This window comes from Erpetoichthys calabaricus, chromosome 5 (assembly GCF_900747795.2).
Source record: "Erpetoichthys calabaricus chromosome 5, fErpCal1.3, whole genome shotgun sequence".
Lineage (NCBI taxonomy): Eukaryota > Metazoa > Chordata > Cladistia > Polypteriformes > Polypteridae > Erpetoichthys > Erpetoichthys calabaricus.
In genome coordinates this window covers 23,434,571-23,457,744 of record NC_041398.2, presented here as the reverse complement: position 1 = coordinate 23,457,744, position 23,174 = coordinate 23,434,571, and the positions used below count along the sequence as shown (strand labels likewise).

Genomic DNA, 23,174 nt, shown 5'->3' with positions numbered 1-23,174 from the left:
TGCATGGAGTGGCCAAACTATTTCAACTACTATGACTACTTTAGCATTGCTAGAAGACACCACAAACTGAAGAATAAGAAGAGAGCGCATATTTACAGATGATGATGACCGGCTTCTAAGTCGATTTTGAATTCTAAGAGCTATCCTCTTGGCACTGTGTGCTGAACTGGCATTGGCTTTACAAAGGCAGACTTTGAGGACTTGTGCTCTGCCTGCTCCTTTGCAAGCTCTTCCCACTCTCAGGTTTTTAGCCACAGGACCTTCTCAATGTGAAGTTGCTGATGATCGGGTATTTCACAAACATTACTGAGTCAAGCCATGCCATCTGTATAGGATGGTGTTATCCGCTTATCATCCAGATAGATAAAATTTCCTTACACTGTAGTTGAACTGGAACACATCAAAGTGCAATTTGCAGCAACATCCGGTTTTCCAAATGTAATTGGAGTCGTCAACTGCACACACATTGCTATTGCAACGCCGCTGGACAAGTTACATCAGCCAGGGATAAATCACCAAAATAATGAGCTAACATTACATCATATGTAGGTGGACAACCTATAAAAATGGCAGCTCTGCACAATTGCAGGTGCTTTTTCCAACTAGTGCTGCAAAAGGCAAGTAGTCATTTTAAGGACAGTGAGTTACTTCAAAGTAAAGAGCAGAAAATCAATCCGTTGTGGCGCTCTGTGCCATTGCTATGCTATAAAGGCACCTTCTGAGAATGAATTTGCTTATGTAAATAGAAAGCATTTCCACTCCATTAATGTGCTGCTCTATAGTGCACAGAATGTGTGACACAACGTGCAAGTATGTACCTGAAGAGATGTGCTATGACGAACCGGACCCTGACCCACCAAATGATCACCCAAATCCTCGTTTGAATGTAATCAGCAGAATGCAAAAACAGGTAATCAGATATTTGTGGTCAATATTACATAGTACAGCCATTTTATTCCTTAGTTCGTTGGCCACATCTCTTACCACATCCACGATTGCACTTTGTGACTCCAGAACAGCATCTGCTGTACACACCCAGATGGCCTCCCAATTATTTCTGAGGCAGAGGTGTGTGTGCAGCCAGCGCCTGAAGATGTACTCAGTACAGAAGCAAAATCTCGGCCTGAGCATCGCATGGGGGTCAGCTTTTGTAATATTATCTGAAACAGAATAAACAGGCAGTGGGCTGCAACACGCCTTTTCACATCAACTGTGATATCTGACCACTTCTTTTTTTTCTTTCGGGAACTGTGTGACTTTCTGAACTTGAACTTTCAAGCATCTCCACCACACTTTTGTTGCTTATACCACTGCATAAGCCAACAAATAGTGCGTTTTTCCTTGCGTTCACTGAAATTCTTCTTTTTTCACTTGCCTTTTCCATGGTTTTTTAACCAAACATTGAACGAAAGGTGATATTTATATTTATTTGCATTTTAAAATATTCAAAATTCTGGGAGGAGTCGGGGTGAGGCTGTACGCATGTGCATGTGCATTACATTTTTTGTTTGTTGGGATTTGTAAAGGAGAAGTATATGGAACTTGGCGTATGCACAGATTTATGCATCTAGATTATTTTGTGCACAAGCACATTTCCACTTTTGTTTGTATGCCATGTTTTAGTGTGAATTCTACGCATGGCATTGTACCATGTCACCATGTAATGTCCAAGCCATTTTTATGTTTTTAAAATATGTAATGGCAGCTGAGCAGCAAAGTTATTAAAACTTATTCCTTAAGTTAAAATCATAATCAACAATTATGTTTCTTTTTGACATTTTATATTTAGTTGCATGCCAAGTTTCATTGTTGTATATGTATCATTGCCAATAAAAAGACAGAAGTCCTAAAATGTAATGAAAATACTACACATGTACAGTTTAAATCAGGCAGCAGATACAGCTCAGATAGACACTGTAACCACAAGGGGCGCCACTGAGCCCCAAACCACAGATACAGCAATACCCAACACAATTCCAGGTTCAACTAAGGATTTTATTTTACAAAACACCTTCTTCATAAAAACACCAGCAAAATATACCATGCATAATCCTCCTTCCTCCTCCAAGAGAGCGCTGCCCACTGCCTCCCGACTCTGACTTGATTTAAATGAGGTAGTGGGTTCTGGTTTATAATAGACCCAAGAACTGCTTCCAGTCTCCTGTCCTCATCCAGCAGCACCCACTGGTGGTATCCAAAAACCCTGATTGGGCTGTGCTTCTGGACTCCAACTTCCATGCCACCCTGCAGGTGTCTTAATCTGGTCCAGCCTTGAGGAACAGTGACACCTGTCATGTGAGGGAATGAATTGCTCCTGGTAAGCCTGTTCACCCAGTCTATCCATTATGGCTTTCTGGCCAGGTACGAATTCTTCCTTTATTCTGACCAGGATTCGTGTCCTTCTTTCCTAGCACATACAACACTCATGTGCAGCCTGACTTTCAAATCACAGTGTTGTATTGCATGAGTCCCTGAAGCCTCCCTTTTTGCAGCTCTGCCACTTATCGCTACCTCGTCATGATCACATCCATTGACCGGCTCAGTTTAAATCATTAAAATGACATTCAACTGTGGTAGTGTTCATGAAGTTATTTATGAGATTGTTTATGTGATATGGGTGGCGCAGTGGTAGCGCTGCTGCCTCGCAGTAAGGAGACCTGGGTTCGTTTCCCGGGTCCTCCCTGCATGGAGTTTGCAAGTTCTCCCTGTGTCTGCGTGGGTTTCATCCGGGTTCTCCGGTTTCCTCCCACAGTCCAAAGACATGTAGGTTAGGTGCACTGGCATTCTGAAATTGTCCTTTGTGTATGTGTGTGTGCCCTGCAGTGGGCTGGGGCTTGTTTCCTGCCTTGAGCCCTGTGCTGGGATTGGCTCCAGCAGACCCCCGTGACCCTGTAGTTAGGTTATAGCAGGTTGGCTTTATTGGCTTTGGCTTTATTCTAAATTCTAACTATGACTCTTAGCGATCTGTTCCATGTGTCTATATCTTGTGAGAGGCACGTGCAAATGGTGGCCCACTATAACCAAGAGGCAATGCTGAAGAAGTTTCTTTTTTTTTTTCTCCTTGTCTTTATTGACAATTATTTAAGATGAAAAATACATACACTGCGGTGGGCTGGTGCCCTGCCCGGGGTTTGTTTCCAGCCTTGCTCCCTGTGTTGGCTGGGATTGGCTCCAACAGAACCCCATGACCCTGCAGTTAGGATATAGTGGGTTGGATAATGGATGGATGGATGGAAAAATACATACATAAACAACAATGAGACTAAACAACATTGACTTGTCAGGGGGATATATAGACATTATGTATACAATAAAAATACACTATTAAAATCAAAGTACAGTAAATAGCTTGTCAACAATGATTTTAAGTAAAGAATATGCTTCATCAGCTTTGCTGTCTAGTGTCTTTAATATTCTTTTTATAGACATAAAGAATGATCCTATATTACAAGAGAACAATCTAAAGTTATGAGTTTATGTCTCTGGGTTGGAGAATATAATATTTTCTCAAGAAACAAACTTTAGGGAGTTATCCAAATTAATATCACTCTTTGGAGTATCCAAAATAAAAATCACGTTTTCAGAGATCTTTACAAACAACAGAATGATAATCTCTAACTAAAATACTTTTGAGTGAGCACAGCTATAAAATAAATGATTAATGGTGTTGTCTTCTTTTTTGCAGAATGACCATAAGGGATACACATCGCTAGGAGATTTACTCACCCACCTGTTACAAGGATATTAAGTGTAAAAGATTTTTAAATGAATTTATGTGACTTTGTTAGGGACAAGAAAATGATCTCAAGTTGGATCACTGACAAGAGACAAAGAGTACAGATAAAAGGAGAATGAGCCATGTCAAGTGAGGTCATCAGTGGAGTCCCTCAGGGTCTGTCCTTTACTGTTACTTATCGGAAAAAGTGCTACACACGAGCAAAAGGAACATCATGCAGGAAGCAACCTCTGAAATGATTTAGGGGTTTATGTTGATGCAACATTTTCAGCCTCTAACTAATGTGCAGATGTGATTAAAAAGACAAAAAAACATTACGTTATATTGTAAAAACTGTTGAATATAAATTAATAAATGTTATGCTCAGGCTATATAATGCATTAGTGAGACCACATATTGTGTGAAATTCTGGCCACCATGTAACAAGAAAGACATGACAGCACTTGAAGCTGTGCAGAGGACAGCAACTAGGTGCATCGCAGGACTTAAGGACATGTCCTACTCTGACAGACTCAGAGATTTAAACCGGTTTAGTCTTGAGCAAAGAAGACTCTGTAGGAACATAAGTCAGGTCTTCAGTCCAACAGAATTCTTTCTTATGTTTCTGAGGACACCAGCAAAAATCAGCAGGTAGTGCATTTAGGACTGAAGCCATGAAGCACTTCTTTACACAGATAAGTTGAGGAAATCTGAAACAAACTACCAAGACATGTAGTTGAAGTGGAAGCCTTGACAACCATAAAGACGTATCTGGGTGAAATACTGGGAATGCTTAGCTATTAGCTGAACAAACAAGCTTGATGGACTGAATGGACTCCTTTCATTTATCCACTTTCTTATGTGAGGCAGTTTACATATTACTCCAGTTAAATTTGGGGTATAACTTTTTCCACTTAGCATAAGCTTTAGAAGTGCCGTAATCAGAGAAAAAAGCTTTTCTAAATAAGTAATTATTACATTTCTTGTCCATAATACTGATCCCACTGATTTAAAAAAAGTGGAGTACAAATACAGAAAGTGTAATAACCGAAATGGGCTTTAAACAACAAAAATACTCTTTGTCACCTTTAAGTAATCTTTTGGAGAAACACTTGCCCCTGTCAAAACTATAAAATCATCAAAATTTTAAAAATTCCCTTGCTCATTAAGAAGTTCAGATACATAAACAAACATCTGGTGAGCCCACTCCTTTATTAATATAGATGTGTTGCCTGATAATATGTATTCATTGTTCCAAATTATGCAAGTGGGGGAGAGAAATTGTGATTAAATGCAATTTTCCATGAATCGAGTGCTTGTTTCTGAAATTCTAGAAAGTTTGAGTGGGAGTTTACTATACTTAAAAATTACTAGAGAGTAAGAATTTTAAGCCACCACAACTCTCATATACCACACTTGGGATTCGGTACCACTACATACAGTGCCCTGAATAATGCTGGGGACAAAGACACATTTTCGCTTGATTTTCCCCTCTGCTCCACGGTATAAAATTGCAAATCAAACAGTTGAGACGAGATTAAAGTTAACATTGCAGACTTTCATTTAAGGATATTTGCATGCATTTCGGTCACACCGTGTAGAAATTACACCACTTTTTAATATATGCTCAACATCCAGACCCCCTTTTCCCCGACGCCGTGACCTCAACCCCCATACAGTATATTCCAGAGCAGTATAATGCATGGGGCCTAGCAAATATTAAATTTGAACACTCTGGAAATCCATAGCATTTGGGTCACCGTCATTTTTACTTTTGAAGAATGTAGTTTAGTATATTCAGCTTTTTCTTTCCAAATAAACTTAAATAACTGAGAATCAATGGAACTGAACATGCCCTTAATTGAACTTCAGTGACAGCCTTTGTCAGCTCTTCTAGTGACAAGTCAAGTAAAATAACACCTTTTATTGGTTAACTAAAAAAGATTACAATATGCAATATATCTTCAGCTCTTCTATAAATTACACGTTATCTATGCAACCAACAATATTTTCCCCATTTGATTTCACTTTAGTTCAAAGTTTACATATATTCTCCCCGAGTCTCTACTGAACTGTGGCTCGCTTTTCTATTTATTTCACGCTTCCCAGTCACATGATTCAGAAACACGTGCCACCGGTCATAACCCGGAAGAAGAAGTTGCCGTGTTGTTGAAGCTTAGGAGGAAAGAGACCGATCACACTGTTGGTTTGTATTGAAGTGGAAAGGCATGGAGAGTGTGTGATTAAATTGACGTTAAGCTGCAGAAGAAGCTCGTTTTCTAAGAGACACACTGACTCAGCGACGGGAAAGGCTACCTGCAGACAGGACGTCTGTTTTTACAGAAGGACGGCGTTTAGGTTGAACCGCAGGTAAGGCTAAAGGAGAGCCTGTAGCAAATGCCAAAAGGCAGAGGAGCCCACAGACTAGGGGATCTTTGTATCCATCAGATACATTTACACAAAATATAATCAACAGTATATACATGAAATTTTAATGTGCATTTCTTGAGTAGGCAAACATAAGATTGTACCGACCCACCTTGTGATTATAGGAAGAAAGGAGGGCACAATGGACAATATCCGTAATAGAAAGATCGGTAAATTTACTGAATGAATTCAAATATAAAAATAAAAGGGAAACGGTGTATTAAACTTGGCAATAAACAAAATTAAACCGCAGTTGAACGGTTTACATTCCTAACTAATACGTCTACGATGTCGTGGCCTTGGAGGACGTCCTAATTAACTCCGACGTTTTGCTAAATTTTGTGGCTCCCACAACTTTTCTGAAGCGCCACAACACTCACGTTTTTGCTGTTTTAGTTTCGCTTGTCTCCGTCAGCCCCCACCCTCTGCATCTTCCCATTTGTAACTCATTGCTTTGTTTGTAGAATGAGTCAACACAGAGTTCATTGAACTCTGCCAGCACATTTTCTTAGCGGCCTTTGCTTGCACTGACTGCAGGTCACAGGAAACCTCTCCATTCTGTTTGCGGAGTGTGAATACCGCGTCACATGCGCATACAACCGAGATGCTACAGTATATAAATCGTAGTGTCACGGCTGTGTATTGGCACGTCTAGAAGTGTAAATGGCAGACTGCGTTTATTCTGCGGACTTCAGATTATGCAAATTGAAACTGCTGGGAGAAACTCGGGTCTGATCTCAATTAATTTTACAAGAGAGGTCTTCGTGCTGTGCTCTGTGCAAAAAGACGAAATAGTTAAAAAGGGGAGGCGGCGTAGGCTGCAGGGTTGGAAGAGTCAACGAGTAAAAAACAGGACTGAAAAAGTTCAGGAGGGTGCAAATCAAGATAGCTAAACGGCTTGTTTTGGGCCCAAGGGAAACACCAAAGCGGCAATCAGAGAATGTTCTCAATGGCGAAGTAGCAGTCAGGGATGTACATAGGTGTGGCTTCTCTTTTCTCACTGTAATATAAGAAGATACTGTAACGTAAATACTGATGTCCCGTATGATCTATATCTATCTATATTACTAACCGAGAATGCTAAACCGGATGATGGACGCAGGCACATCCGGCCATGGGCCGTAGCTGCAAAAAGACGTACTGCGCAGGCGCAAAAAGAGTCCGCGAGAGTCGGCTGAGGAGCCGAGAAAGGCGGACAAAAGAGGGCGAGAGAGGCGGATGAGGGTCTGCGAGAGGCGCAGGCACAAAAAGAGTCCGCGAGAGTCGGAGAAAGGCGGACAAAAGAGGGCGACAAAGGCGGATGAGGGGCCGCGAGTGGCAGACAAGACCACAGAAAAAAGGAGTGAGCACATACAAAAAGGAGTCACACGAAACTAAACACACCAAAAAAAAAGAACAGACGAGCGCACAACAGCAAGGCACGACCCCCCCCCCACAGGCATGGGACGGGACGGGACACACACCAAGAGGGGGATTCAACAAGCCCATGGAAGACAAAAAAAAAAGAACACAAAACCACCCCACAGATCCTACAAGCAAGGGACGGGACACACACAAAGAGGGGGATTCAAACAAGACACAGGAACACAAAAAAAAAGAAGACGCTCGCGCAACAACAATCCTCAACCCCCCCCCATCAATAAGAAGTGACACCCAAAACCACATTTCTAAAGGAAACGTCCATGTTAAACATACGTCATCTGAACACCTTCACACTAGGCGGCATAGGTGTGAGCATAGGTGGATCTCCTTACAATAAAGCACTATTAACCGTTCAACTGCAGAAAAGGCTACATATTAACAGTGAGTGCGATCCTCCTTATTACTTATCCAATGCACGACGTAGACTGAAACGGACTTTTCGCAAAGCGGTGGCAAATCAATTAAAACTACAAAATAGCGCGTCACAAATAATGTACATGCAACAACGCGGTAGTCAAACGCCACAAGCAAAACATGCCCGTCGCGGACATCAACGCCAGACACCTGCTAAATGCTTACGCCAGTTGGCTGACAACGCCTTCAATAATGAGTCCACTATTGAGGAAAATTCATTGGGATTAATGAATGTTATTTGCAATCATTGTCATTCACTTAACTTCCCACAGGAAACAACTGGCAATACAAATAATGAATTTACACGTTGTTGTCAAAAGGAGAAAATTAGACTGCCTCCTTTACATATGATCACCACGGACCAAGTGTCATTGAAACAAAACCAGAATAAAGCACAGTCAGAAATTAAAGACAGAGTAGAAAGGAAAGTAAAACGTCATAAACAGGTTGAACAAGGGGGCCACGCACATGGACAGCAGGTTACAGATAATGAAGACCGGAATTCAAAAGCTTGAAAAACATGAGCTCAACTGACCACAGATACAAACTGAAACGAGAAAAACTACGGGGTCCACAGTAGTCCACAATGCACCACGTAATAGTACGGACGAAGCTCTGTATTACCGGTGGGGGACTCCAGAATGACACGGGCAAACGCTCCGTATTAAACGTGCGTCATCTGGACACGTAGCTGCCCAGCGGGCACGGGTTCAAAACGCCGGGGGTAGGCGAGCGAAGCGAGCAGGGGGCGAAGCCCCCTTGTTAAAGAAGAATGAACCTTTCAATTTTTTTCTTATTTACACATTCCACGGTTTCCTTCCTTAAAGATCCACATGGAGGGTAGCTAATATATATGTATTTATGTATGCACATGTTAAATATTTTTGATATTTCATATTAAATATTTTGCTTTAACAATATTCACAGTTTTCTTACAGCCATTAAAATTGGAGTTGATGATTAGGATCAGCTTTGACAATGCTTCAGTGTGGTTTACCCTGGAGCTTTTCATTTTGTGAATATAATGTCATTAACATCATTATTAGCAAATTTGTCATAGGATGTAGGCCTGATGTGAATAAACAAGGATGACTCTGTGCATTGTCCTCGTATGTCAGAACTATTTCCTTCGTTGTATAATAAGTTTTTTTTTTTTTTTTTACTTTTAACAATGGAATGAGTATTCAGTGTCCTAAACTAATTTCTCATACCTCCAATTCTTTTTTTGTGTATTCATTTTAGTGCAGCTTCAGGTGAATTTATTATTCCTATGATTTGAATTTAAAAAAAAAAAGGTGAGCACAGCTGTTGCATGTCAGTATGTAGGGGGAAAAATCACAGTGTGAAATGATTTGAGGGATGTATGTTACTTTCACTTGTTTCATGAATCCTATAATCGAGGGTTTGGGCGCTTGTTGGCACTGGCATTCAGGCTGCTTTTGGCTAATTGTATTCATTGTTTTTATATTTTACATAACCTATGCATAGATATTCACAATACCAGTGTTCTGCCATTTTATCCTACTTTATAACCCTACATAATCAGTTCATCCTATGGTTAGAAAGTGTTAGATTTAATAAAATTATATGCTTTTTTCCTGTTAAAAAAGGACATTTAAGATTCAATAGTGATATATATGAAAAACTTTTTTTATCTTGAGAAAATCACATTTTTTGGTGTGAACTTGTGTCAGTTGCAGAAGTTGAGGGACTGCATGTACAGATATTAAAAGCAGGTCACGTTGAGAAGTTGGATACATTAGTCTACTGCTTTCTTGTGCTATCAGTTTGCAAGTCTGAAATTTCACATGAAAACAATGCTACCCAAATTCTCAGAGTTGTGCAACAGCAATGCCCTTTCACCTTTGTCAGTTGAATAGAATAAAAAATATAAAGTGTTTAGTCAGATTTGGCATTTTTTGTGGTGTAATTAAATTAGGAGTAACCCCACACACCTTGAACGTGTTTAGTTTGCTCTTGAGTTCTATTTGGGTACCAAGTAACAAATCATCGGTGACCTCCCACGTTTTTCGCAGAATTCCAACTGGAAATGCACTGAACGGGCAAGATGCAACATCACAAGTTGGAACTCCAGAAAATCTCTGTATATGAATGCAGCCTTGGTATCTGGTGCATATTGCATTTTCTTCAAACATGCAAGCTAAACTCTTTGTCATGTGTAACATATTTTAAACTTAAATGTTCTTAATATTCAATTAAGGGAGACAGAAGTTTGGAGGTAAGACAGGTCGACTCATTTATCATGGTGCCAGAGAGGGGTGATATGTTACATTTATGATTAGCACATGCAAGTAAAAACTTCAGAGTATTCAGTACATGTGAAAATGAGAACATACAAGATGCAGTTCTTATAATAAGTATTCATTTCCTTGGAAGTGTTCCAAGTTTTATAGCTATACAACATAAAATGACAGGGGATTTAATTTGGCTTTTTGTCAACAGAAAAAAAAAAAATTAATGTCAAAGTGAGAACAGATCCCTGCAAAATGGTCTAAATTAACATCTCTATTATATAAAAAAAAATCCTTCGACTAGACAAGACTTTTTGGAAGAGAGGTTTTTTTTTCCCCAGTCCCGCAAGACGAGACTTTTGCGTTGAGATTTTTTCAAGTCTCGCCCTCCTCTTAAACATTTTCAATCAAGACTACAGTCTTCTCACCTCTCCTTCGTGTGGATGCTTTTGTCAGACACACTTCCTGCACTCTCAGCTCTTAGAAACTTTTGTGTTTTCCTCACTTTAAGTTCCCAATTAAAGAAGACGTATTATGTCCAAATTTTATTGAAGAATTTCATCACGAAGGGTTATCAACAGAAAAAATGAGTACATGTGCAATCCTAGCAGCAGGAAACGGTGATGTCAAATGAATTAATGGCAAAAATGTCGATCGGTTACACGGCAAATTGGTTAAATGCTTATCAATAGACTCTGCTGAAACAGTTGGTGGTGATGGTGCGGAAGATGAAGGCATCAACTTACAATATCATGTTAGAATATCTACAACCGCTAACACCGTCCGGTCTTCCACCAGCGGAATTACTGTAGAAAGAAGGATGTATCCAAGAAAGGTAATGTAGTACATCTTCAGGGGATAACATTAGACAACAAAGGAGATCTTTATATGCCATTCATATTAAAATGTTAACAGTTTCCCATTAGAATAGCTTTTGCAAAGATAATTGACAAATCTCAGAGACAAACATTCAAAAAAGTCATTTTATTTAATAGAAAGAAAGAAAGAAACAAAATTCAATCACTGGCAGTTGTCTGTTGCATTAATGCATGTGTAACAATTCCCATGAAGATAAAAATCTGTTTAAATTGTTCATCCGCATCCCCATATGCGAACGGCACAACCGCAAAGAGGCTGTTTCTATATAAAAGTGCTCAAACTCTGTCAGGTGTCTTTTTTTGTCCAGCCACAAATTCTCCATTGAACTGATACCTGGATTCTGATTAGGCTACTCCAGGACATTAACATTGTTGTTTACAAGCCATTCCTATGTAACTTTCATTGTCTTGCTGGTCTTCTCCTGATGTGCAGACCTCTTGCAGCCTGCATCAGGTTTTCCTCCAGGATTTTTGTATATTTTGCTGCTTTCAGTTTCCCCTCATAAGCCTTCTGGGGCCACAGCAGGAATGGTGCATTTGTGATAATATGCAGTGTATAAGCATGGCATTAACTTTGATGGCCAGAGAGCTCACTTTGGTCTCATCAGACCATAGAACCTTCTTCCATCTGACTTCAGAGACTCCCATGTGCTTTTTATTCCTGTGCATTTTTTTTCTCATTGCCTCTTTCCCATAAGACTGTGACTGGTGCAACACTTGGTCAGCATGTTTTGTGTACACAGTTCCACCAGTCTAAGCCACTGTAGCTTATAACTCCTTCAGAGTTGTCAGGGTCCTCTTGGTGGCCTTTCTCACTCGTCTTTTTCAGTTTGTGTATCCTGCTCTAGCAGATTTACAACTGCATCGTACTCTTTCTTCATGTTTGACTTCTCTGGATATTCACCAACTTGGATATTTGCTTGTCTCCATCTCCTGACTAGTGCTTTTCAATTCCCCTTTAATGGAGTGGCTTGGAGTGTTCTTTTGTCTTGTGTAGTTTAGCATACCACACTAACTCTTGACATGATGAATCTTACACCTATAGTTGGGTGCATTTAGAATATGTGGATGAAAATAAGCCACAATATTTTAATTTAACAAAAGGAGGTCTTTATTAATGCTGATCCAAAACTTTACTTTAAAGTCCTGAATCCAAGTTTAAGCAGTCTCCAGTCGTTATAGTTTGAAACTCCCCCCCACTCTTTCCATAAATCTTCATTTGAACCAACAGTCAGGTCATGTCTGGTGACCCTTAGTTAGCAAACATCTGCTTTATTGCTTACAGAGGTCATCAATTGCCTTATCAATAATTGCTGTCCTTGAAATTCTAATATACTGTGTACCTGTAAAGATACAGATTTGGTAACAACTAAAAGAAAATAACTAGTATGAAACTATTTAATATACATGAAACCCAATTCATTACTTATTGTTAAACAACAACATATATTTTCCTAGTGATGAGATTTTCAAGTTAACAGAGTAGATTACAAGCCCTGAATAGACCTATACAAACTGAGCATATGTTCTTCTACAACTACAATCAACTGAAACTCCAGACAGCTGATCTCCATTGAACTAATGAAGTGACTTCTAAAACTGTTTGACCGCATCACTGATGATTTACGGGTGTCATATTAAATGGGCTAAATAGTTATGTCTTTATTTTTGTTTTACATCTGTAATTAATATAGACAACTTTGCAGAGATCGGTTTTCATTTTGACATAAAAAAGTCTTTTTCTGTTGATCAGTGTCAAAAAACAAACAAACACTTCCCCTGCGTTTCAAGGTTGTACAGCAATAAAATGTGAAAATGTCCAAGGGGTATAATTTTTATGTACAGAATTTGCAATTTTAAATTCTTTACTCTTTTTAATTCATTCAGAGCTTTAATTTTATGAACCTTTGATTTTGTATAATTGCCTGTATTTACTTTTTCTTTTTAATTTTCCTTTTTCTGTTTGTACTCCACCAAAGTCATCTGTCTGTCTGTCCATCCATCCATTCAGACTGGGTGACATATTAACGCCCAGCCTCAACCATTGGTCCTAGAACCATGAAATTTGGAGGATATGTTCCTTTTATGATGTAGGCACACCCTAAGAATTTTTCCAAATTCTGCCCCTGAGGGGGTGAAAAGGGAAAAGTATTTTTTTTTTACAAATTTGGTCATCATACATAATAAAGTACAGTGGAACCTTGGGTCATAACCGTAATTCATTCCAAAACTCTGGTCGCAACCCGATTTGGTCGTGACCCGAAGTAATTTCCCCCATAGGATTGTATATAAATACAATTAATCCGTTCCAGACCGTAAAAACTGTATGTATATATATATATTTTTTAAAGATTTTTAAGCACAAAAATAGTTAATTATGCCATAGAATGCACAGTGTAATAATAAACTAAATGTAAAAACATTGAATAACACTGAGAAAACCTTGAACAGAGAAAACTTAACATTGCAAGAGTTCACGCTACAGCCTTACGAACCGCTCACTGTAAACACTTTTTTTTTTAACGACTTTTAAGCACAGGAAAAAAGTGAACATTTGAAAACTCCTTAATTTAAACAAAAACTAACCATAAACAACCAAGAAAACTAACCTTGCATGAGTCGAGTTCTGGCATGAAGGAAGAGAACAGGAAGCTGGGTGGAGAGGAGATTACAGTTTTGAGGTAAAGTCCCTCTGCGCGATGCACGTCTGACCAAGAACAATGTACTGTACAGGGAGAGACTGAACACGTGCATAAATCACCGGTGCGTACGAACCGGAAGGGAAACCGGGTGTTCATCACCCGAGTGTGTAGTCGTGAACAGATGCAAAAGTTTGGCGAACTTTTTGGTCGTAACCCAATTTGTATGTGTTCCGAGACTTTCATGACCCGATGTTCCACTGTAATTCAAAGTTGTTGGAGAAGAAAATATAAGAAGCAACTTTAATAAACATTTATTGATGAAATTTGAGATATGCAAATTTCAATTAAAAAAGATTAATCTTCATAATAAAAAGTATAAAAGGGCCCTTATGGAAAAGTTGCAATCAAATATGTGATTTACCGCATATAACCAGAAATATAAAGACCTGATATGTTTTTAAATATTAAAAATATACTACTGTATGTGAGTATTTATTTAATAATTAAAAAAAATAAGTCTATTAAAGAAATTCAATTTAAAAAAGATATAAAAAGTAGCATTTTAATTAATATTAGCATTGTTGGGTTATTATGAAAGATGTCTAATGAATGTTTTATGAGATATAAAAGCAGATGCTAATAAATAAAAATGTGTTTTAATAAGTTTTATTTAGCTCACATTGATGAGCAGATTTCTACTATCTGTTTACAATTAGTGATAATTGAGACTGCAGTTTGTTGTGAAATAACCTGAGAAGGGGTGAGTTCTTAGTATGAAACTGATTTTTAAAAAAAAAATAATAATAATCTTTTTTTATTTGAAATAAAACATCCGGTAAACGTATTTTTTTCTTTTTTCTTATACATTTTATTTAGTAAACTTAATGTGACAACTTTTTAGTGAAATTATTGCGAAGTGTTAGGTATCAGCTATTGACCATATAAAACTATAAACTTCACCTTCACATATTTTGGCCATACATGTAAGTAAGGATTTCACTATAACTAATGCGTCATTCAACTAAAACTCGGATAATGGAAAGAAAACCTACCCTGAATTATGAATGGCAATGTACACTGTGATCAGGGCATGCAGTAATACTTTATGTGTTTAATTTATTAGAATAATTTAAATGAATCACCTCAATAATACTGAATAATGAGAAATTAAACATTAACATTACCAGAAAGAACAGTAACGGATTAACCAATGTTAATTTGATACAAGTTACTGTTCATATGTTGCACTAAATGGTTGCTTTTTGAGAGTTTTAATTGCACCTTCCAAGCAGAAATAATTCTATTGATCAAGGCCATGAGTATAAAAATCTGTTTTAGAGATAACATACTTTTTGTGCCGTTTTTACTGATTAGTTTTTTCTTCGATTTGGACTATAGAACAAATTGTTAGTGTTTGGGGACATCCAGTGTTACTCTGCCACTTGGGTAATACAAACGCGCAGAGGTTGCAAATGGGGCAACTGCAGCCTCTGACTCCCCAGTTCTGCCATGTGACAAATGCAGCATCTGCACTTGTGATGCTGTTAATGCTGCTTTATTGCTTCTATTACCTCAATAATTTTTATTTATTTGTTTGCAGTTGTGTCAACATCACACTTTTCATCCCCACTGAGAGAAACTGGAGGATGCCTTTTTAATGTAGAGGGCTCTACCTTAAGGTAGGCAACAGCAGAACTTTGCAAATGTGAGGAAGTGGTGAGACATGGAGAAAGACACCTCTGTTTTTGACATGAAATCCTATCTGGGACATTTCATGGGAAAGCAGTCAAGTCTCATTAAGGAAGAGGATTGTGAGGCTGCCAGTGTATTACAGCACAGACCATGTTTGAAGGAAGAGGAAGAGGAAACTGTTAGTGTGAAAGAGGAGGTTTTGAGACCAATAACTGTGAAGACTGAGTTCAAGGAGGTAACTGAAGAGAGAAATGAGCAGATGTCACCTGAGACACACACTGTAATGGGTAAGTCATAAAACAGCTCTTAACAAATTGAGAATGTACACTCTTTGTCAAACTTTTCTGTCTTATTTAAATTGGGAAATATTGAAAGCTGGGTTAGGTACAGTGCATACAAACAGTATTTCCAAAGTGGACCTTATATGTTTTATTGTTTAAAAAAAAAAAATTGAATCACAGTGGATTTAATTTGGGTTTTTTGTGACTGACCTGCAGAAAAAAGACCTTTAAATGTCAGAGTGAAAACAAACCTGTACACCAGTGGTTCCCAAACTCAGTCCTGAGGACCCACTGTGGCTGCAGGTTTTTATTTCAGCCAAATTCACAATTAGTGATAATAATTGATCTCATTCATTTAGATGGTCTTTTTTTTTGATCTCATTCATTTAGATGGTCTTTTTTCTCTTCTCTTATTCTGACTTTAGAAAAGCATAGCAGTAAGATTTTTACATTTATAAGTCATTTAGAAATATTTCTACTTTTGCTTTAATCGTTTACCTCTCTTTTGTTGTTGTCCTATTGTTTTATTTTTTGTGCAGTTTGCACACTTCATTGTATCCTAATAATGACAATTAAAACAAACAGAATTGACAGCCAGGCAAACAACACTGAATGATGAAAGGCTGCAATAACTTTAGCGTCAGACCCACTAATTAGTAAATAAAAAATTAAACAATCAGAACACCTAGAAAAGCAGAAAATCAATCTGAAAATTGTTAAACAATAATAATAAAAAACTATGTCTTTATAAGTGCTTAGTACATTTTAATATCAATTTACCAAACTTAGTTTTGTTATTTCTCCATTGACTCCAAAACACAGAAACTGGGAAATAACAGCTCACTTAATTGGGTTAGGAGTCCAATTAAAAACACAAGTTGGTTGGAACAAAAACCTGCAGCCACAGTGGGTTCCCAGGACTAAATTCGGGAAGCACTGCTCTACACATTGATCTGTATTTATTGGACACCTAATGAATGATTGTTTTTCTTATGGCTCCCCTAGATCATCACTGTTTCTACCAGTCAGTTTTAGAAAGTCTTGTCATTAGTTCAGTTTAGGTGTTTCACATAACTGCAGTATAAAAACAGTTTTATATCTGGAAGGTTCAACAGCTGGCAAATATTTGAGTATGAAAACAAAGAAACACTTGTGACAACTCCATGACAGCGATATTGAAAAGGAACAGATGGGGACAGACACAAGTACATTTTCAAATTACTATATACCCCTGTTTTGTCTTGGTAGAGTAATATATTACTCTACTTTCCCCTTTTCTATTATTATGATGTAGCCTTTGTCAGAATGCCTCAAATCTCACAGACTTACCACTGTTTATAAGGTATTGTACCATATAACTTCTCCCCACCTTCCCTTCTACATGTATAACCTCAGGCAATTAGGTGTAGTAAAAGACAAGCAGGAGTTAAGTTACAATTTAAATAATGTATTATTGATAATATTTATAAATAATAACAATATGCAAAGTACATTTAAATATTGACAACAATACAACCTGATAAATGTCGATGTGTAGTTTCAGGCAGCACACAGACTTGTTAGTTATTTAAAATGTCTCTAGTTAAGGCATCATTAGTGGTCAGCTTTCTTTAGATCAGGCCACATGCCGGTCTCAATATGGCTATTGAGCTGTGCTCTCCATTATGTTGTCCTTTTTAGTTCATGTTCATCAGTTTGGTAAGAGAGCGAGAGAGAGCTGGGTAAAGCAAGCAAATTTATAGATTTTCTGTCCAACCGCTACAGCCAATAGGGTGTCATGGTACTTAAAGGCTTTTGGTACAAGCCAGTTCCAAACAGCCATACTTCAGACCAATGGGGCATAGAACACCTTCTCACCTGCCCTCCAAACCATGTGTTAAGGTAAAGCTTGGCAGTTAGGCAGCCAGGCTCTCCTGTGGGAGTTGACTGAGAGACTTTAGCAGAGAATCACTTGCCAAAACTTGTTTGAGGCACTTCCCCAACCCTGTTATAAAGTTACAAAGAGACTCATTCCTAAAAGGGGGGGGGGGGGTTCTTCAACCATTTCTGCTGTTATCAATAATGTAACACTAATATTACATTGCTTTGTCTAAGTTATAAATAAAGACATACAAAATATTTATCAAGTTGTATGCAAAATTTCACATCACAACAACCCCTCACAGTGCAATTAGTCAATCATTAAAAAAGGAAAGAGCATGGCACAGCTGTAATTCTGCCAGATCAGACTGCCACTATCAGGCATAGTTGTGGCAGCATCAGGCTGTGAAGATGCTCAGGCCTATGGAGAATTTGTGGCTGAACCTGAAAAAAGGCTGTTCACTCACAATGAATATGGTACCTGACAGAGCCCAAGCAGTGTGTCGAAGAAGAATAAGGAAAAATCGTAGCGCTAGTACAGAGAAATCTGTGTACACAAACTTAACAATATCATGGTGATCTCTTCTAAATAACAACATGAAGAGGGTTAGCACTTATACCTTCAATTATTTAGGGCTTTATATTTGTAATTGTAATACCTTCAATTATTTAGGGCTTTATATTTGTAATTAATGTAGATCACAGTGCAGAGATCTGTTTTCACTTAGACATTAAAGAGTCCTTTTCTTGTGATTAGTGTCAAAAAGTCCAAATGAAATCCACTGAAATTAAAATTACAACAATATGAACATTTTCAAGGAGTTGAATACTTTTTATAGGCAGTGTGAATCAATACAGTTCCTTCAGAAAGTATTCAGACTCCTTCACGTTTTGCAAATTTTGTTATGGTACAGCCTTGTGTTAAAATCATCTAAATTATTTTTTCCCTGCATCAAGCAACACTCAGTACCCCAGAATACCAAAATGAAAGCAAGACTTTTGAAATCTCACACTGATACCAGTGTCCAGACTCTTTATTCAGCATTCAGTTGACGCCTCTTTGGGAGCAATTCCAGCCTGGAGTCATCTTGTTTTTGACACAATAAGTTTTGCACACCTAGATTTGGGGAGTTTGGAAGGAGACCATCGGTGGACATCTTATTGGGTCTCTCCAGTTATTTTGGATTGGCTTCAAATTTGGGCTCTGGCGGAGCCACAAAGGGACATTGCCAGAGTTGTTCCTAACCCACTCCTGCATCACCCTACCTTTTTCCTGTTAGAAAGTAAAACTTAGGCCTTGTTTGAGGTCCAGAAAACTTATGAAGAAGGTTTTCATGAAAGATATCTATGTACTTTGCTCTCTTCAGCTTTCCCTTGACCTTGTCTAGTTTTCCATTCCCCACTGCTGCTACCCCATGCTCTAGTGTTGAAATGGTATTGCGCGGGTGATGATTCATTGATGGTTTCGTCTGGACATTACACTTAAATTAAGGAGAAACAGTTCAATCTTGGTTTCGTCAGACCAGAGAATCTTGTTTCTCATAGTTTGCAAAAAGACACCTAAAGGACTCTCAAACCCCAAGCAGGCTTTTCATGCGTCATCTAGCCACTCTGACAAACATCATTGGTGAAATAGATGCCAGATTTTTTTCCCCTAATATTACTGAATAGATCTGCTTTTCTCATAATAAGCAAAAAGCCCAGTGGAAGAACATTTTCAAATATTTCAATGTAAAGGGTAATTTACATCCTTTTAAATCACAAGTATGGCTTTAACTGAGTATTTACTACCTGTAAATTGGCAACAGTTTATAGTTAGTTTTGAATTGTAAAAGCAGTGTAAATAGAAATTATTTTTGGTTTTGAATTTTATAGCATGTGCTATTAATCTTTGATCTACACTTTTTTAAAATTTAAAGTAATCACAGGTTTCTTTTTTGACGTAGATTTTCAAGGAGGCATCATCTCGGCTGTTTCACCAGACCACCAGAACCCTCTTCAATGCAAAGATCCTCAGATGGACTGTATGCAAAGTCCTAGGAAATGTGAACCTCTTAAAGAGAGTGTGTACGTGGCCTATTTCCAAGACGCCGGTCTGCCTGTTCTAAAGCTGACTGGAACAGACTGTCAAGAACAGATTAACAATACAAATCCATTAGCGATGACTTTGAGAACATCTCCATCATGCTCCTCCAAGAAAGAAAAAACTGTGGAAAAGTCCTATAGGTGTTCTGAATGTGGTAAGCAACTCTCCAGTTTAAGCCACCTTAAAACACACACAAGAATTCATACGGGTGAGAAGCCATATCAGTGTTCAGAATGTGGAAAAGAGTTCTCACAAATCAGTAATCTTCACACACATCAAAGAACACATTCTGGTGAGAAGGCAGTTCACACCAGAGATAAGCAGTTTTCTTGTCCTGAATGTGGCAAGAAATTCTCTTATTTAAGCCGTCTTAAAACTCACACAAGGGTTCACACTGGAGAGAAGCCGTACCGTTGTGTTGACTGTGGTAAACAATTCTCCCAAATAAGCAATCTTTACACACACACAAAAATTCACTCTAAAGTTAAACAGTATTTCACCAGCAAGTGTGGTGCGCAATCTTCACAAATAAGGAATCTAAGTCCATATCAAAGATTTTTTTCTGGAAAGAAACCATATTGCTGTTCTGAATGTGGTAAGAAATTCTCTGGCATAAGCTATCTTAAAATACACACAAGAATACACACCGGAGAGAAGCCTTATTGCTGTTCTGAATGTGGAAAAAGATTCTCACAAATGAGCAATCTATACACACACAAAAGAATTCACTCTGGAGACAAACCACATTGCTGTACTGAATGTGGCAAAGGGTTTTTTCACCTTGATCGGCTTAGAAACCACCTGAGAATTCATACAGGAGAAAAACTATATAGTTGTTCTACATGTGGAAAACAGTTCTCCCAACGAAGCAGTCTTTACACACACATTAAAAGCCACACAGGAGAGAAGCAATACTGCTGTCAAGAATGTGGGAAGAACTTTTCCTGTTTAAGCCGTCTTAAAACTCATAAACGAATTCACACTGGAGAAAAGCCTTATGGCTGTTCAGAATGTGACAAACGATTCTCACAGATCAGCAATCTTTATACTCACAAAAAAATTCACTCCAGAGGGAAATCACGTGTCAGTGCAAATTATGGTGAACAGTCTTCCCAAATAAGAAATCTTGTCACAAATGAAAAAAATCATTTGAAAGAAAAGCCCTATTGCTGTCCTCAATGCAATAAACAATTCTCTAGACTAAGCTATCTTAAAACACATGCATTAATTCACACTGGAGAGAAGCCTTACTGCTGTTCACAATGTGGGAAGCAATTCTCACAAATAAGCAATCTTCACACTCATGAAAAAATTCACTCTGGAGAAAAGCCACATTGTTGTGTTGAATGTGGTAAAAGATTCTTACACCTAGATAGTCTTAATAAACACATGAGAATTCATACAGGAGAAAAACCATATTGTTGTTCTGTATGTGGGAAGCGATTTGCACAAAGGAATAATCTTCACACACATACAAAAATTCATACAGGAGAGAATCAGATTCATGCTGGAGAGAAGCAATATTGCTGTCCTGAATGTGGCAAGAAATTTTCCTGCTCAAGCCGCCTGAAAACTCACTTAAGAATTCACACTGGAGAGAAACCCTATTGCTGTTCTGAATGTGGGAAGCGATTCTCACAAATGAGCAATCTTTATACACATGAAAGAATTCACTCTGGAGAGAAACCACATTGCTGTGCTCAGTGTGGTAAACGCTTCTTGCACACACACAGTCTTCATAGACACAGAAAAATTCATGCTGAAGAAAACAAAATGGAAAAAATGAATTTGTCCTCTATTGTAAGTCGCGCTTAAACTGTCATTGGAAAGGAGTGCATCTTTTACAAATCTGTTACATCTGTGAACTAACAAAGTCAACATAGCCTGCATGATAACAATAACAACGGACAAGACTGCAAATGGTATGTCTCCTGGCTTTATACTCCCAATCTTTTTTTTTTTTTTTTTTATTAAGGCTTTTGTGAAGAGTAAAGTAAAGGTAAAAAAAGCATCCTTCATAAAAATAGTCGAAGAACAGGTAAATTTTAATTTCTGTGAAAATGTTGTTCATGATCAGGGTGCACAGTTGTGTCATGCAAGAGAAAATAGTAAAGCAGCCCAATTCGCCAGTGCAGATTTTGTCAAAAGTGCATGACTGTGATACCTAAAAGACCCTGGGAGAAAAATGCAAGAAGGAAGAGTTCCTGATGACTTGGAAGCATACTCTTCACCCAAAGTTGTTCAAAGGTTCGTAAAAAATTGAGTGTGCCATTTATGTGATCTTATTTATTTTTGAACAAGTACAGTACCCAAAATGCATAAAAAGCACATTAACCTAAATTCCTCTAAGAAAAAAAAAGTATTCTTGGTATACGTACATATTGATAAAAAATAATTGCAAACTTCTTCTCTGTCAGTTTGAAGTGGACAGAAATGTAAAACCAAGCCTTCAAACAATGTGATTTCTAAATGGGAGAGTAAAAATTGTGTTTAGATTTACTTATTTAGCAAGTTCCTTAAGGCTTTTTAAATTACTTCTCAGAATGACCAGCACAAATGACAAAATGCAACACAAGCAGCTGTAACAAAATGCAGAGGAGATGATAAAGGCTTGAGGCCCCAGTTTGATGGTTTTTGGAATTTGTTTAAATGTAATTTTATTGTCTGTATACCAAAAGAGGAGGAATTAGGAAGGACTTGATGTGATGTCCATTTTTGAGTTCTGGAAACAGAAATGGAGATTGTCGTCATATACAGATGTAATCTCTCACTCCAGTTCCTCCGGTGTCCTGATAAATCTGTCCTTGTAAGACACTCACATGGCAGAATGTTAAAAGACCTACTGGTGAGGTTGATACCTTTCTTGGCAGTGCACCATGGACAAAATTTGACTAGCAAAATGTTACGTAGTTAAGAAATGTGATCTTTGACAGGTGAGCAATTAAATACTTGGACCATACTGTCATTTACATATGGGTTTGCAGAACTATCTTTACCACAGCTCATTCCTTACAGAAATTTAAAGGAATCAAAGTCTGTCATCCACCTTGCACAAGTCTACATTTTTGTAACATTTTAAATTAAGAAAATGTAATTCTGTAAAAACAAACACTAATGTTTCAAATCAATATGAAAATGGTATACCGATACTTGGAAGTATTTTGTTTTTGAAGTGTTGCTGGCACTTTTAATAAGCCCCAGATAACAGAATTATGATTGTATCAGAATGGGACCCCATTAAGTGCATTTATTCTACTATTGCCTATTTTCCATTGTGATCTCCTTGTGGTAAGCCCTTTTGCAGGCTGTATACTGTATGTACAGTATGGGTCTGCAGCAAAGTGTATAGATAGATAACACTGTATTTGGAATTAGAATGGCTTTTATTGTCATTGCACAAATTTACATTTTTTTCCCTGAATAGTATGTACAACATAATTAAAATAGAATCATCAACAGATTCGACTTATGCTCTTCATTTTACATTACCCACATGCATCAATAT

At 37.9% G+C, this 23,174-nt stretch overlaps 1 protein-coding gene across 1 annotated transcript; it reads left to right on the top strand.

Moving 5' to 3' along the window:
* The first annotated feature begins 5,856 nt into the window (after positions 1-5,856).
* On the top strand, positions 5,857-22,913 carry LOC114643584 (zinc finger protein 678-like). The gene is made up of 3 exons (XM_028792150.2): positions 5,857-6,085; positions 15,351-15,729; positions 19,530-22,913. The coding sequence occupies exons 2-3, from the start codon at positions 15,474-15,476 to the stop codon at positions 21,482-21,484; spliced, it is 2,211 nt and encodes a 736-aa protein (XP_028647983.2). The 5' UTR covers positions 5,857-6,085; positions 15,351-15,473; the 3' UTR covers positions 21,485-22,913.
* The last annotated feature ends 261 nt before the right edge of the window (positions 22,914-23,174 follow it).

Excerpts from the sequence above, each read along its gene's own strand:
- LOC114643584 (XM_028792150.2), top strand. The coding sequence starts at position 15,474 with ATGGAGAAAGACACCTCTGTTTTTGACATGAAATCCTATCTGGGACAT. Across the intron at positions 15,730-19,529 it reads TGAGACACACACTGTAATGG|ATTTTCAAGGAGGCATCATC; the intron begins GTAAGTCATAAA and ends TTTTTGACGTAG.